This window comes from Channa argus, chromosome 19 (genome assembly GCF_033026475.1).
Source record: "Channa argus isolate prfri chromosome 19, Channa argus male v1.0, whole genome shotgun sequence".
In the NCBI taxonomy this organism is placed as follows: Eukaryota; Metazoa; Chordata; class Actinopteri; order Anabantiformes; family Channidae; genus Channa; species Channa argus.
In genome coordinates, this window is record NC_090215.1 from 19,118,030 (window position 1) to 19,131,074 (window position 13,045).

At 40.4% G+C, this 13,045-nt stretch overlaps 1 protein-coding gene across 3 annotated transcripts in view; it reads right to left on the reverse strand.

Annotated features, from left to right (window-relative positions):
• Nucleotides 1-3,720: 3,720 nt before the first annotated feature.
• Nucleotides 3,721-13,045, reverse strand: part of pld1b (phospholipase D1b) — a 35,759-nt gene continuing 26,434 nt past the window's right edge. For all 3 annotated transcript variants that reach the window (XM_067486269.1, XM_067486270.1, XM_067486268.1), the window contains exons 19-26: nucleotides 12,787-12,897; nucleotides 11,288-11,376; nucleotides 10,415-10,528; nucleotides 10,019-10,068; nucleotides 9,027-9,161; nucleotides 8,185-8,338; nucleotides 7,932-8,049; nucleotides 3,721-7,659 (exon numbers count right to left, since the gene is read on the reverse strand). In XM_067486269.1, the coding sequence (XP_067342370.1) occupies nucleotides 7,435-7,659; nucleotides 7,932-8,049; nucleotides 8,185-8,338; nucleotides 9,027-9,161; nucleotides 10,019-10,068; nucleotides 10,415-10,528; nucleotides 11,288-11,376; nucleotides 12,787-12,897 (996 nt within the window). In that variant the 3' untranslated portion in view covers nucleotides 3,721-7,434. The remainder of the gene's footprint in view (nucleotides 7,660-7,931; nucleotides 8,050-8,184; nucleotides 8,339-9,026; nucleotides 9,162-10,018; nucleotides 10,069-10,414; nucleotides 10,529-11,287; nucleotides 11,377-12,786; nucleotides 12,898-13,045) is intronic.

Below are 13,045 nucleotides of genomic sequence, written 5' to 3' on the forward strand. Positions count from 1 at the left end.
ACCTAATCTGTACTTTAAGGACATTTAATTATTGCTACTTCAACTTTTTCTCCACTACATTTCTTATCAAAAGCGTGTTACACGTTACAATCACGTTATTTTACAGATTTCATAATATTTTATGATTCATATTTTACATATTTCATAATTCCTAATACAATTTTATCAATTTTTTAAAAGAAAACCAGTAACAAGAGACAGAGGAATCGCTTCATTAAAGCAGACACAGGTAGGCTGCTAAAAGACTTATTTGACGTATTAACAGTGTGGCGGCATTGGCTCAGTTGGTAGCGTCCAGACGCTCGGAGGTTCGTGTCCCGCTCTTCCCGTCCACATGTCAAAGTGTCCCTGGGCAAGACACTGAACCCCCAACAGCCCATTCCCATCCCCAGCTGTGCAGTGCTGGTCCAAGCCCGGTAGAAATTTGGGAGGGTTGCGTCAGGAAGCGCGTCCTGCGTAAAAACTGTGCCAAATCAACAGGCGGACAAATGATCCGCTGTGGCGACACTGAACTCACCGGATACGAAGAAAGGACAAAAAACGTTTTACATATTGGAAGTGCTCAAAGTACTCAGTACTTGTACTCTTTGGTGTGTAATGTCTACCGAGTTCCGCATTCACTGCACAGGAGCGCGCACAGCTAAAGAGACCCCCCCCCCCTCAGACTAACTCAGGAAGGTGCAGATGTGAAGCAGAGCGAATATTCTGTCACTGTCACTATGCGATGTTACTGCATGATGAGAAAAAAAGCATCTGATTATAGCTGGAAAAAAAACAGCTTCATAATTAGTTAAAGCAGTACTTTCATACTACGTTTGGTTAACATTAGTAGGTGGTTCTAATGTTTTGGCCACCATATTTAAAATTGATATTTTTAATATTTTTATTTGATTCAATATTTTAGCTTATGTCTCATATTTGTGCTTGTATAAAAACAACAACTCAACAACCCAATCTCACTGTATCTCACACTGTACTCCCACACTCCCATCAACACCTCTGGACAACATCTGCAGCAGGTGTAAACCAGGAAGTTCACCGGCTAGTTGCGACTATTGTGGCGATACAGCCTCCAGGCAACCTCACAATGAAAACTGGACTTTTTACATGCAGGTTACTTCTCAAAAATCTATGTGCTACTAAAATTACATGCCTCATTTTTATCGAAGACACATCGACTGTTCCCACTTCTTATGCTGAACCACTTGGAGCCATGTGGTTAATGACAAAACCGCTCACAGCTTTTCTACATGAGAGCAAATTCCACATGGTTACACAAGGTGAAAACTCATCATTTGTCCTCACAAAATGAAAATTGGGCTCTCAACCTGAAGCAGGAAGTAGCCTTGCAATACAATGACTAATACGCTGCAAATGTGCTGTGTGTTCTTAACAGTTAAAAGGATCATTTGAAATTCTTCTCACCAGAGTGAATGAGTCACTAACCAAAAGTAATATAGTTTCATCAACCTAAACTCTGGATGGATATTTCTCAACCAGCCCTGGGTTGGAAGGACAACGACACCAACACACCATTTTTAGTTTTCATTACTAAAGATATTGTTGACGATGATTAAAATGTTATTTGTTATAAGACCTAAACTATGTGGTATTACTTTGAAATGATGCCCAGCGATGTTTACAGACTGCGTAACTAGTCTTTCCCTGTTTCTGACTAACCTGCAGCTTCACTCTGCAGTGTCGCTGGGGTCATGGCACAGCTTAGTTAACATGCTGGGACCTTACAGTCACTCTTACAAATAAGACAAGTTTGTTCTCTTCAAAGAAATGAGTGTTGCTCCTATGCTTCGGTCATCAAATGCTGGGCCTGGTTTGTTAGCTTTGAACACTCTTTTTTTCCACTGTTTGTCCACGTGCCCCAGGTTTTTCCATGCTAACATGTATGTAATGCAGTCAAATCCACCTTTATAGTCATTTAACAATTTACTAATACAAGTGATCACAAGACGTTAAAGTCAAAACGGTATTTTACCTTTGTGTTTACGGTACAGGACCAGACCAGCTCCTGCTGCTGCGAAGACCCAAATGGGTGGTGAAGACCACTGTAGCTTCACAGAATAAAGCAACTCTTCCCTTTCTTACTGTCTGTCATGAATAAAGTGTGCTTAGACCCGTGAAACAAGAAAAGCTCGAAATGAGATCTTGAGTTTTAAATTCTAGTCCATTTTGTTATAAAACCTAATTAGGTTTTCATACATTATGCAATTTCTGCACATATACAGTCTTACATCCGTTGGGAATGAAAACAATGGCTGCATCAGTACCTACACAAACTAACCGCCGATTTTCAAACATCCTTCTATATACAAGTATGTTTTTCTAATAAAAGACTACACAGCACATATTCTGTTAGAACAATAAATAATCTCGCCAATTATTTGGCTTTAATTGAGGTTGAAAGATTAACATCTTTGATAAGCCGAAGAAAAAATAAATGCTGTGGAAAGTAAACTAAACATCAGTGCAAACAAAGAGAGACTTCTTTATTAAATGTAGACAAGGTAAAAGGATGAACTCAAAACCACATTCAGTTTAATTTTTCTAAAGACTAAAAAACTATAGCATAACTTATATTAAAACTTAAGTCAAAGTCAATATTCTGACTGTTGTAATTTATTCTTTCAGTTGTGTTGTGTGACTGTTGTGTTTTCATGCCTAGCAGTGGTTTTCCCTAAATTTCCCCTCACAACCTGCTGTCGTACCCTGACCATCTCTTATCGTAACGTCCATCTGCTGCTGTGCTTAACAACTTCCTGTTGCTACTTCAGGCAAGTTTTGGAGCGATGCCGTGGTCCAGTCCCATATTCTGGCATTGACTTACGTCGCCTGTGGCACTGAGTCTAGAGCTAGAAGCCTGTTAGCAGAAGGTAGAAGGTTTAATCCACTTTATCTAAGTCACCTGAAGTGGCAGTGAGCAGCTCAGAGTATGCAGCAGGAAAAAAAAGATGACACAGTCATCAGATTAACAGGAAGTCCACACCAGCAGGTCCAGGGGAAATGATATAATTTAATTTGGTAGCTATAAACTCGCCATGATGCTCGTCCCCAAAACATTTTTAATGTAAAATTATACTCTGCTTTTTTAGTGCAGATCTGAGTTTCTCTCTTTCCTCAAATAAACTATAGATATGTGTTCAACAGATTCTAGTTGATCACAGAGGCAGATTTGGCCTCTGTCACTTATTGAAACCTGCATATCAACTTTTTGTGTTTTGAGTGATTGACAAGTTTATTTATAAACACACGCAGATTCTATGAGAGCAACTCGTAAAACTAGCTGGTTTAAAACTGATGAGATAACGAGGAGAGACTGAACTCAGTTGTGCGGGCAGGTGAGGACAGAGACACCTGGTGGAAGAATAAGGAACTAGCAGGAGGCTAAACTGGGACACCGATATAATTAATATTCAAAAATCTGCCAATGTACAGGGGAATTATTTCAGACTTAACACTGGTCTCCACACAAACGCTAAGAAACAGAATATGAAGTTTGACTTCACTGTTCACCAGAAAAATAGAGGTTTACTAACTGTTCAATTGTCATCCTTATTTTTTCTTTCTGCAATTTTTGTATTTTAAAATTCAACATCTGTCCTATAAACTCAACGAACTCTTCTAAACCTCGGTTTCAGTACTACATTAAATAGCTTCCCCTCAGAAATTACAGCCCTGTTCAATGAAGCATCTTTCAAAATAAAAGCTGTTGCAAACACTTTATTCTCTTGATGAAAATTTGCATTATTTCCTTTAGTGATCACCAGCGTAATAATAACCGGGTTAAGTGTGCTTTGCATTTAAAGGGCTGATATCAAATGTGGCAGTGGGGTTTGTGGTAAGACTGCTCATGATTTTTGTCACATTTACAATTTTCATTACTACCATAAGTGTCTGATTATGACAACACAAGTCATTTTATGGCCACTTGCAGATTAGCACTCAATCAGAAAACGACAAACAAGATGGGATCCCTTAACTGACTTTTTGAATTCCTTCAGTTGTTTATTCCATTGGTGACAAACAGCATTACATGACGTTGAACTGCATTTTAAGGGGTCGTCACAAGAAAACAACAGTCTGTGCAAATAGTGCATTTTTATAGAGACACAGTGGTTAAAGACGGACGGAGGAAAGACAGGCCAGCATTGCTCCACCTCTGCAGCGATCTTTGCCGATTTCAAGGCCCAAAACAAAATATTTGCATTTTTTTGATTCAATTATTTGGATCCAAATTGGCTTTATCTGCAAGAGTGAACTGTTTGCATCCGATTTAGATGTGAACCCACTGGTAGTGCACATAACAGCAAACTTCTTTGCAAATGTTCAAACTTGGAATTCATTGCAAAGATTAAAAACACATCAGTCGAGAAGCACTGGAGCAGGAGGTAGAGCCACAGGGAGGTAGAGAGGAAGATCAAAGAGAAGAGCACATTTAAGGTCCCATTTTTCATAAATATATATATGTATATATATATATATATATATAACAGTAGAGACATTTCAGGTGTATCTGGCAACAAACAGATTGTAGTCAGGCACACTGTTCAGTCTATGGCTTTAAAGGAAACCATTTAGTTTGCAGGGTTCATGCTTTTATCTGTAATGTTTAATGGCAACATGCTGCTGTCAGCTGCAAGTATTCTCTGTTATCTTTTTTTGTTTTTTTTTCGTATTTTGGTAAAACTTTAACTTTATAGCCTCATGCATTAAATAGAGACCAACAGGAAAGACACTGATGCTGTGTTGCAAGAAATGTCAGAAAATCTGAAATTCAGAAGGAAGAAAGTTTCCCAAGTACAGATGTGTGATGTCTTTCGTAACTTTTCTTTATGAATTGTTTTATGAATTTGATTATCGACACCACTTTAAAGCTGCATTATCTGATTTTTGGAGCCAGTGGAAACACACTTTGTATACAAAGCAAAACGATCATCATCTTTTAAGGTTAATACAGCAAATTTGCTGAGTAGAGGTTTAGTTATATACACACCCAGCAGAGACACAGCAAAATCCTCTTTTGGTTCTGGGTTTGATCCCCAACTCCTTGAATGTGACTCGTCAGCTGCCAAATAACCCAAAGAACACCTTCACATGATGGAGTAAACTGGAGTAAACTCTGTCCTGCCTGTAGCTGAAGTGTATTTACATAAAGTGAAGCCTTGTCAACACTGAACTCACGTGGAATGTGTGATGCCCTGCAGGGCGACACTATTGATTAACAAATGGCAGCTGTCGCTGGCCCCATATCAGGGTGAAAATCCCATTCAGGAGCCAGATGTGTATTTTAGGAGTTGTTCAAGACCAAAAACAGAGCTGAAAGAGGGAATATTGGACAAATGTTCAGCAGGTAAATAATGTTTTTGCTCTGTAACAGCTGTGTAGAAAACTTTGTGATGAGATGCTGCAGATTCCAACTGGTAAATCATATCAAAAAAATACCCTTTTGATTTTATAGAAACAGCAGCTGCTGATGGTGAAATGTTGCACTTACAGCAGCTAAAACGTTAATATCAGGCTAATATCACCTGTCGATATAACAGACGGACATTAGAAGAAATGCATCATCACCTCATTATGCATGAACTCGTGTTTGATGTGTGCCATACTCATGGTTAGGATGAGGTACGCAAGGGTCCACGCTTTGCCTTATGGACTCAAAGTGACGCAAAAACACAATAAAATGTTTTATGGAAAACAATAATTCCAATAACAAATGAATAAATATTTACTTGTGCATAAGTTATGTTAAGGAAAGTAGGGCTGCTGTAATATGAGCTAAGTAACAGTAGTATTATCCAGATAAAGTAAAGATGAAATGCTGAAGTTACAACAAGGAGCAGATGAGAGTACAAACACTTAAGGCTTATTGTAGAATCCACACTATGAAGAATGGAAATCAATCGCTTTCCTTTGGCACTTGTGATTTTTTTTCTCCGTTTGACATAAACATTAAAAGCAAGAGTTGAGAGATATGAGATTAGTTTTCGAACTTGGCTGAACAGCTCTTCACCCTCTTCCCCTGCACCGCTGTCTTCATCAAAGTCTCTTTTAGTGTCTTTTCAGTCTGTGTCAACACAGAAGAGTCAGAGCTGAGTCCACCAGCCCTGGACGTTGCATAGTGTTACGTAGCAGAGGTCTTTAAACGTTTGGGCAGGAGGACGAGGACGGTTCAGGCCCCACTGTTGATCACATCTATTACTTTTACCTCCTTGTAAACATGAGGCCTACACCGGTTTTCAGGCACTGCAGAGTCCAACGCTCCCTCTGCTGGTTCCTTTCCTATTGTGTGTAGTACGTGTGTGTGTGTGTGTAACATATGCAAATGGAATGTCATTCATGTGCATTCTGTGGCGCATAAAGTACGGAGGCTTCATCACTAATCTGCTGTAACCACAGCTGAGGCCGTTTTGAAGGTTATTCTGGCTTTTTTTTCCTTTTATTTTTAACAAAGCTACTGTAAATTCTTATGTGGATCTTTGTTACTAATGATATGAACAAAATAAAGCGGCACATCATGAGTTTGGTCTCTAATCTTAAAATACTGCTCTGTGTTGGTTTAGCCCTGGGTTTTCCCTTACAGACACCTTTTCGCCAGTAAATTCACACGAGCTATGTTCCCAAAGCATCCAGGATGTTGATTCCCACAAAACCAATATAAAACTGTACTAATCTACAACCAATCTGTGAAACACAGGTTAACTGGGACATATTCCTCTCTGGCTTGGTGGAGCATCCTCTGTTTTCCTTCTGTTCACATGTTCAATGAACTTAAAACAATTGATTGATCGGGCAAAAGGCCTCCTGCAAGTCTCAATCCAGGGCGAAACCTACCCACTTTCTATGCACACACACGTTTCTGTTAACATGCAACACTAAAAATCCATCCAAATGTACAGAACATTGCACTACCTGCCCTACTCTGGGTGACATGCTGAGGTTATTATGGGGATGTGACCACATGAGTTTATTTAAGGAAACTGGAATTAGCAAGAGGCACCTGCCTGCAGATCAGAGACAATGAGATGGACATTTTAACCTTAGCTGATCCTAAACGTCTTTGTCGATTGTGGGCCCAGATTAAAACCTTCCACCTATGATCTGCTACATTCTCCCAAGGTCTGTAGTCCAAAATCAAGTCCTTCTGAAATGAACCTCCAGATGCCACCGTGATGAAGGAATCATATCAAGATGCCTTTCGGCTTTAAACGTTTTGATTTTGATTTGCACACTAAATTAAACGTGTGAACATGCAGTAACAGTTGCTATATTTGATTTTCTTTTATTGCCATAAATGGCATGTGCAGCAAACCGCAGCCACTAGAACCTCCAAAATGGCCCAGAGAACAAGTTATCCACCTGAAGCGCTTCCACACGAACATGAACACACGAATGCACAGGTGAGTGTCTTCCTATGTCTCAGGTCCAGACCTCCATGGGCACCATGGCCTCCTTGGAACCGATGGGAGGGAGCAGGTTCTGCTCGGACAGGAACTCAAGAGGAAACTGAACCAGGAAGCCGCGGACCTTCTTCAGCTCCTCACGGGCTCGGGACGGATCTTCCCTCTCTAGGCCCAGCTTGGCCACATAGCTCTCCAGCTGCAGGAGGTTATGGACGTCGCTGGATGGAAGACAGCGGAAAACCTGGAGTCCAAAAAGAAGAGGATGTACTGATTCTCTTGTTGTCAATTAATGTGGAAATGTTTCAATTGTATGAGTTTTCATTGCCATACATTTCTTTGACTGTACCGATTTGTTTAAGTTTTAAATTTGTCTGAGAAAGTGTGAATTCTACCACAGGAAGTCATGCTGTTAGTTCTCAAGTACATCTTGAGTTAATTAAACTGTTTACATTTACTGAAATATATTCAAAAACACCAATTCAAATAATAACTAAATAAAATCCTAAGATTCACCTTCTGGTATATGGTGGCATTACGGGCGCAGGTGGCCATCCACACCTCTTTGTAGAACTGGTTGCTAATGGGATCTGACACGTTGATGGAGGGATCTGTGTAAGCGCCCAAAATTATTCTGAGAGGGTGAAAGAACAGAGAAGGTGGACGGTGAGAGAATGAAGACAATAAAAAAAAAAAAAAACCTTGGTTTGGAGGAAGTTTGGAGGAAGGCACACAATCTTATCTTATCCAGTATTGGAGGTTTCTGTACCTGAAGCATTCGAGGCGAAGCTCCAGAGCGAATCTCCCAGCTTGGTACGGTTGCTCGTCCATCACCGAGGCCACCGTCTCCGTGTCCTCTACGATCACCGCCACCTCGCTGTCCCTCTTTCCCAGCATGCTCCGGTCGTTGATGTTGGCTGAACCTTTGGGTGCACAGAGGAACAAAGTGGGGGTTAGATAGGAGTCCACCAGTAGATGGCAATGCAGCGCCTGATTTCAGACAGCAACATTTAAAAAAGGCAGCAGACACACACACACACACACACACACACAAACACACCGTTTTAATAACAAGCTTGTATGTAGTTAAGTCATCCTTGAGTTTGCATCCCCCTACGTGCACTTTACATGCAGTGCAATGCAAACTTATCCCTAACATAGTAATAATGCACAGAGTAGAGCCTCTTAAAAAAAGGAATTGTTGATTAGGACAGACGCCCGGAAACACTTCTCTCTGGTCACACTTTGTTTATGTCAAGTACCAAAACACACAGGATCAGATGTGGTCAAACTAGTGGTGAAAAAGCAGCTGACATCTGACATCTGGTTGTTGTTCGTATCTTGTGTTCTGATAAAACACAACACGTATTATTAGCTCGTGTGGCTGCAGTGGAAAGCGACTCCCTAAACCTCACCACAACCTACTCAGCAACTTTGGCTTGTATCAGTTATTTTTTCTTATTCCTCCCTGGTTACATCTGTCACCCTTTATTCTTGTGATATCAGCTGTGGAGGAATTCAAGCTGTTACATCAACAGCAGCTGAGGGTCTGGTGTCACGCAGAGCATCTAACATGCACAGAGTTAGGGGCTACGTGAAACACACACTCACCGATGATGACGGTGTTGTCGTCAGCAATGAGCATCTTGCTGTGTACGTAGATGAGCTCGGTGACCAGTTTCCCTTCCAGCTCGGCGTGAGTTCTCAGACCAGCGATGGAAATGTAGTTCATCCACTGTTCTCCCACTGGAAACAAGGAAAGTAATTATAAACAGACCTGTAGTGTCCTGTCTGCCGAACACGTCCCACTGATCATAATATGCCTCCACAGACACGACACCTCATGTAGAAACTAAATTCAATTGGAAAACTGTCTGCTCACCTGTTGCACTCAGTCAACTGTGGGTCAGCTCACACTTTTTAACTGCAATTTAGTGCCAGTGAACACATGCAGCAAATCCATTTACATGCGCTTCAAATCCCAAAAGCTAAATGTTTAGGTGGAGCAAAATCCACAATTTGTGATGACGTATGCAGACTGACTGTATGGACCTGGCTATATTAGTGGAGCACAACAGGAAAAGCAGCAGCCAGATTGAAAGTCAAGACTGTTGTTTAAATTCAGGTAACGTGGTTCAGTGCAGGGGCAGGGTCATGTAATGACAATAATCTGACGCAGTAGAAACTGTAGCAGCAGTAGCAAATATAGTACCGTAGCAGTAATAATGATAATAGATGTAAAAATACTAGCTGCAGAAGCAGAGGAAGTAGTGGTGGTGCTGGTGGTGCGGAAGTGACTGTTGCAACTCTGGTAGAAAAAGCAGCAGTGTCTAACGCAGACGAGTGCACTTGTGCTGTAACACTAGTCGTTGTAGCAGTAGCTGCTTTTTATTGTCATAGTAACAAAGAGTAGCTTCTGGAGTACATGTCTACATCACTGCACTTTGACCTATAATTGATAAACGTACCAATAATGATCCGTTTTTATTTCTGTCAAATGTTAAAAAACTTGTCAGTAACAAACACGTGTTTTGTTTGAGCTGCAGGCTCCAGCTCCTGGACCACCTGGAGGTGCTCAGTCGATGGAGACGTTTCTGACTTACTCTCTTTCCTGAGCTGTGTGATGATAGAGTGGTCTCCTCTGTTCATGGTCCTGCAGGGACAGGGAGACAAGAGGTGGATGAGCTGCAGGTCCACATTCCTCTCAATGCAAGGCTTTGTGTGCCAGTGTGTGAGTGTTTACTCAAGGCTGCAGGGCTGGACAATAAATGTCAGCCTCAAAGAGAATGGCATGTGTACACACACACACACACACACACACACACACACACAGATAATGGCATAGTAATTAGAGAACTACAATGTGGTGATAATTTATCAGTGGCTGCTTCCGGGATTTAACTTCATTAAACACACTCAAACACCAGCACGCGGAATAATAGCCACTTTCTCGTCATACGGGTAAACTCACGTGAACACACTCACACACACACACACACCTGTAGTTGAAGTGCATGACAGCTTGGATGGCGCTGCCCCCTCCTGTGTTGATGTCTCCTTCGAAGCCTGGCAGCAGGGGCGTCACCACGTACACTCTGTACCTTTTACCCTCTCTAATAAAAAACACAGATGACTTAAATACACAACATCGTACTCAACAATGAAAAAAAAACCCCACCAAGGACGGGGAACAAAAAAGGCTGTTTAACTTTACCCTCCAACTGATTACATGGAGACTCTGCAGTATTTGTACTAACAAAGTTCTATGGGAGTGTGCTGTGTGATCACGGTTCAGATCTGCAGAAACTGCAGAAATCCCTTATCAAACTCAATTTAACAGACACAGTAAAGTCTGTGAATACTTCATAAAAACAGTACTGACTCTCAACCAGAGGAAGTGAAATTAGTTTTGCACGTTTGTTTTCGGCAGCAAACTGTGAACTGAAGTTCATGTTACCACTTGCACCCAAACTGTGAACGAAACAAGAAAGTGGGAAATTCTGAGACTGTTTATTCACTGAAGCCTCCAGAGTAAAAATTAAGTCTGGTTTGTGTGTCGGTGTGAGTGAGTCCAACTGTGCAGGATGTGTCCTCTTAAACTCTGATATCACCACAAACAAAACTGTGAGAGACTGAGGACAAATCCAATGCAACTTATGATTAACAAATGTGTCTAGTCATCATCATGAAGGTACACACTGCAACCGGATCACATCCGTCAAAATATACTGTGTGTGTGTGTGTGTTTGTATAGAGTGTCTGTGTGTTTCTGGGAAATCGTTTCATGATAAGCTAAATACACACATTCATTGGTTTACGCAGTGTGTTTTTATTAAATTTAATAATTGATAAAGTGCTTGTGCGTGTGTTACCTGTACGCTTTGAGGATGCGCTCAGCTATCGTGTCTCCTATCTTGTTGAAAACGTGTTTGTTGTCTGCACAGCTGATGAAGAACTGATTCTGAATCAAAAGCAGAACAAACATGTCATCGAATGAGCAAAAGCTTCTCATTTCACATTCACTGCAAAATTGGGGGAATGAAAATCATTTTTCTAAAGGAAAGAAATTCCGTTTATAGAAAGAATCACCCATTAAGGGATGTAGCAGGATGACGCTGTGTTTGCTGGGAAAAATGTTAATTTGGGAAAGTGCTTATTTGCTTTTTACACGTTTAGGTTTGAGTAGCGCTTTACATTATAGCTCTGCAATAACAAAGCAGGTAATATGTGGTTAATAACAAGGTTATGGGGGTTAAATGTAGGAATTAAGGTAACAAGGTGGTATTACTCTGGCATAACATAATAGATTAATATGTTTTGGCAATAACTGTTGTTGTTGACATGGATGAAAGCAGCACTAATATTCTGGTAATAAGGTTCTTGGGGGGAAAAAAATAACAACAACAGGAAATATTATTTCAGTCATAACAAGGTAATAGGGGTTAATATTCTGCAACACCTGGCAACAGAGTGTAACCTTTTAGTTATCATGGAAAATTAAATATATATATACATATATTAACAAGCTTGTATGTGGTTAAGTCAGTCATCAGTCATCCTTAAGTTTGCATCCCTCTGCATGCACTTTAAATGCAGTGCGATGCAAACTTATCCCTAACATACTAATAATGCACAGCTAGTACAAATGTCAAGAAGTGCAGGAAAAAAGTTTAAATAATGAAAACAATGAAAAAAAAAAGGAAAATGAAAATAACAAATGAAAACAATGAATAATTAAGAATTACACTGGTGCAGATTTTTGCATCCCCCTGATAAATTAATTAAATTATTTAAATGATAAAGGAACATTTGTACTGGGTAATCAGGCGTTGAATGTGATGTTAATGAAAGAAAATGTTTTTTTCACTATTCTAAAATAAGGACATGCAAACCTTTGTATGAAAGCCGGTGGCAGCTTGTAATTTAAACAAAATGACTAATGTACAGAACTTTTGTGCAGAACTACACCGGCTTTGCAGATTTGCACCACCTGTTCTGTCTATTTACTGGGAAAAGAGAAAAGCTCCCAACAGATTATTTCTTAAAAGAGAACAAGTGAAGACCAGTGCAGTGGATGAGCATTATTGTTATGTGAGCGTTAGGGATAAGTTTGCATTCCACTACATCAGGCTCAGACCCGAGCTGGAATAATATTTGTTGGATTCCTATGTTAGTGTCCCTGTCTGTGTTGGAAAAAAGCATGGAGACAAGCAGTTTAATAAACCTATTGTAATGTAAACCAAGGTTTGAGGAGCCCTGCTGCACCGGTTTGAGATATGTTTTTGAAGCCTGCGGTTATATGAACTGAGGTAATGTGCTCTGAGGAGATAATGGATTTAAATGGTGTGTGGTGCCTCTGCTCTGTAACGACCTCTATGTAGATGAAGTGCTGGCTGTTCTTGATGACATGGACGTAAGCGTTGTGGATGGACTCCTCGTGGTACTTGATGCCTGCAGACCAGTCTGAAGCTGAGCGAAGGATCTGAGAGAAGTAAGAAAAAGGCTTTACTGTATAAAACTAACAAAAAAAATCTCACATCTCTGAAAGGTTAAGCAAACTTTTTAGGATCTCCACCGTCTGCACAACACACAGAAAATGTCAGGATTTGGTATTTTTAATACTGTTGGTG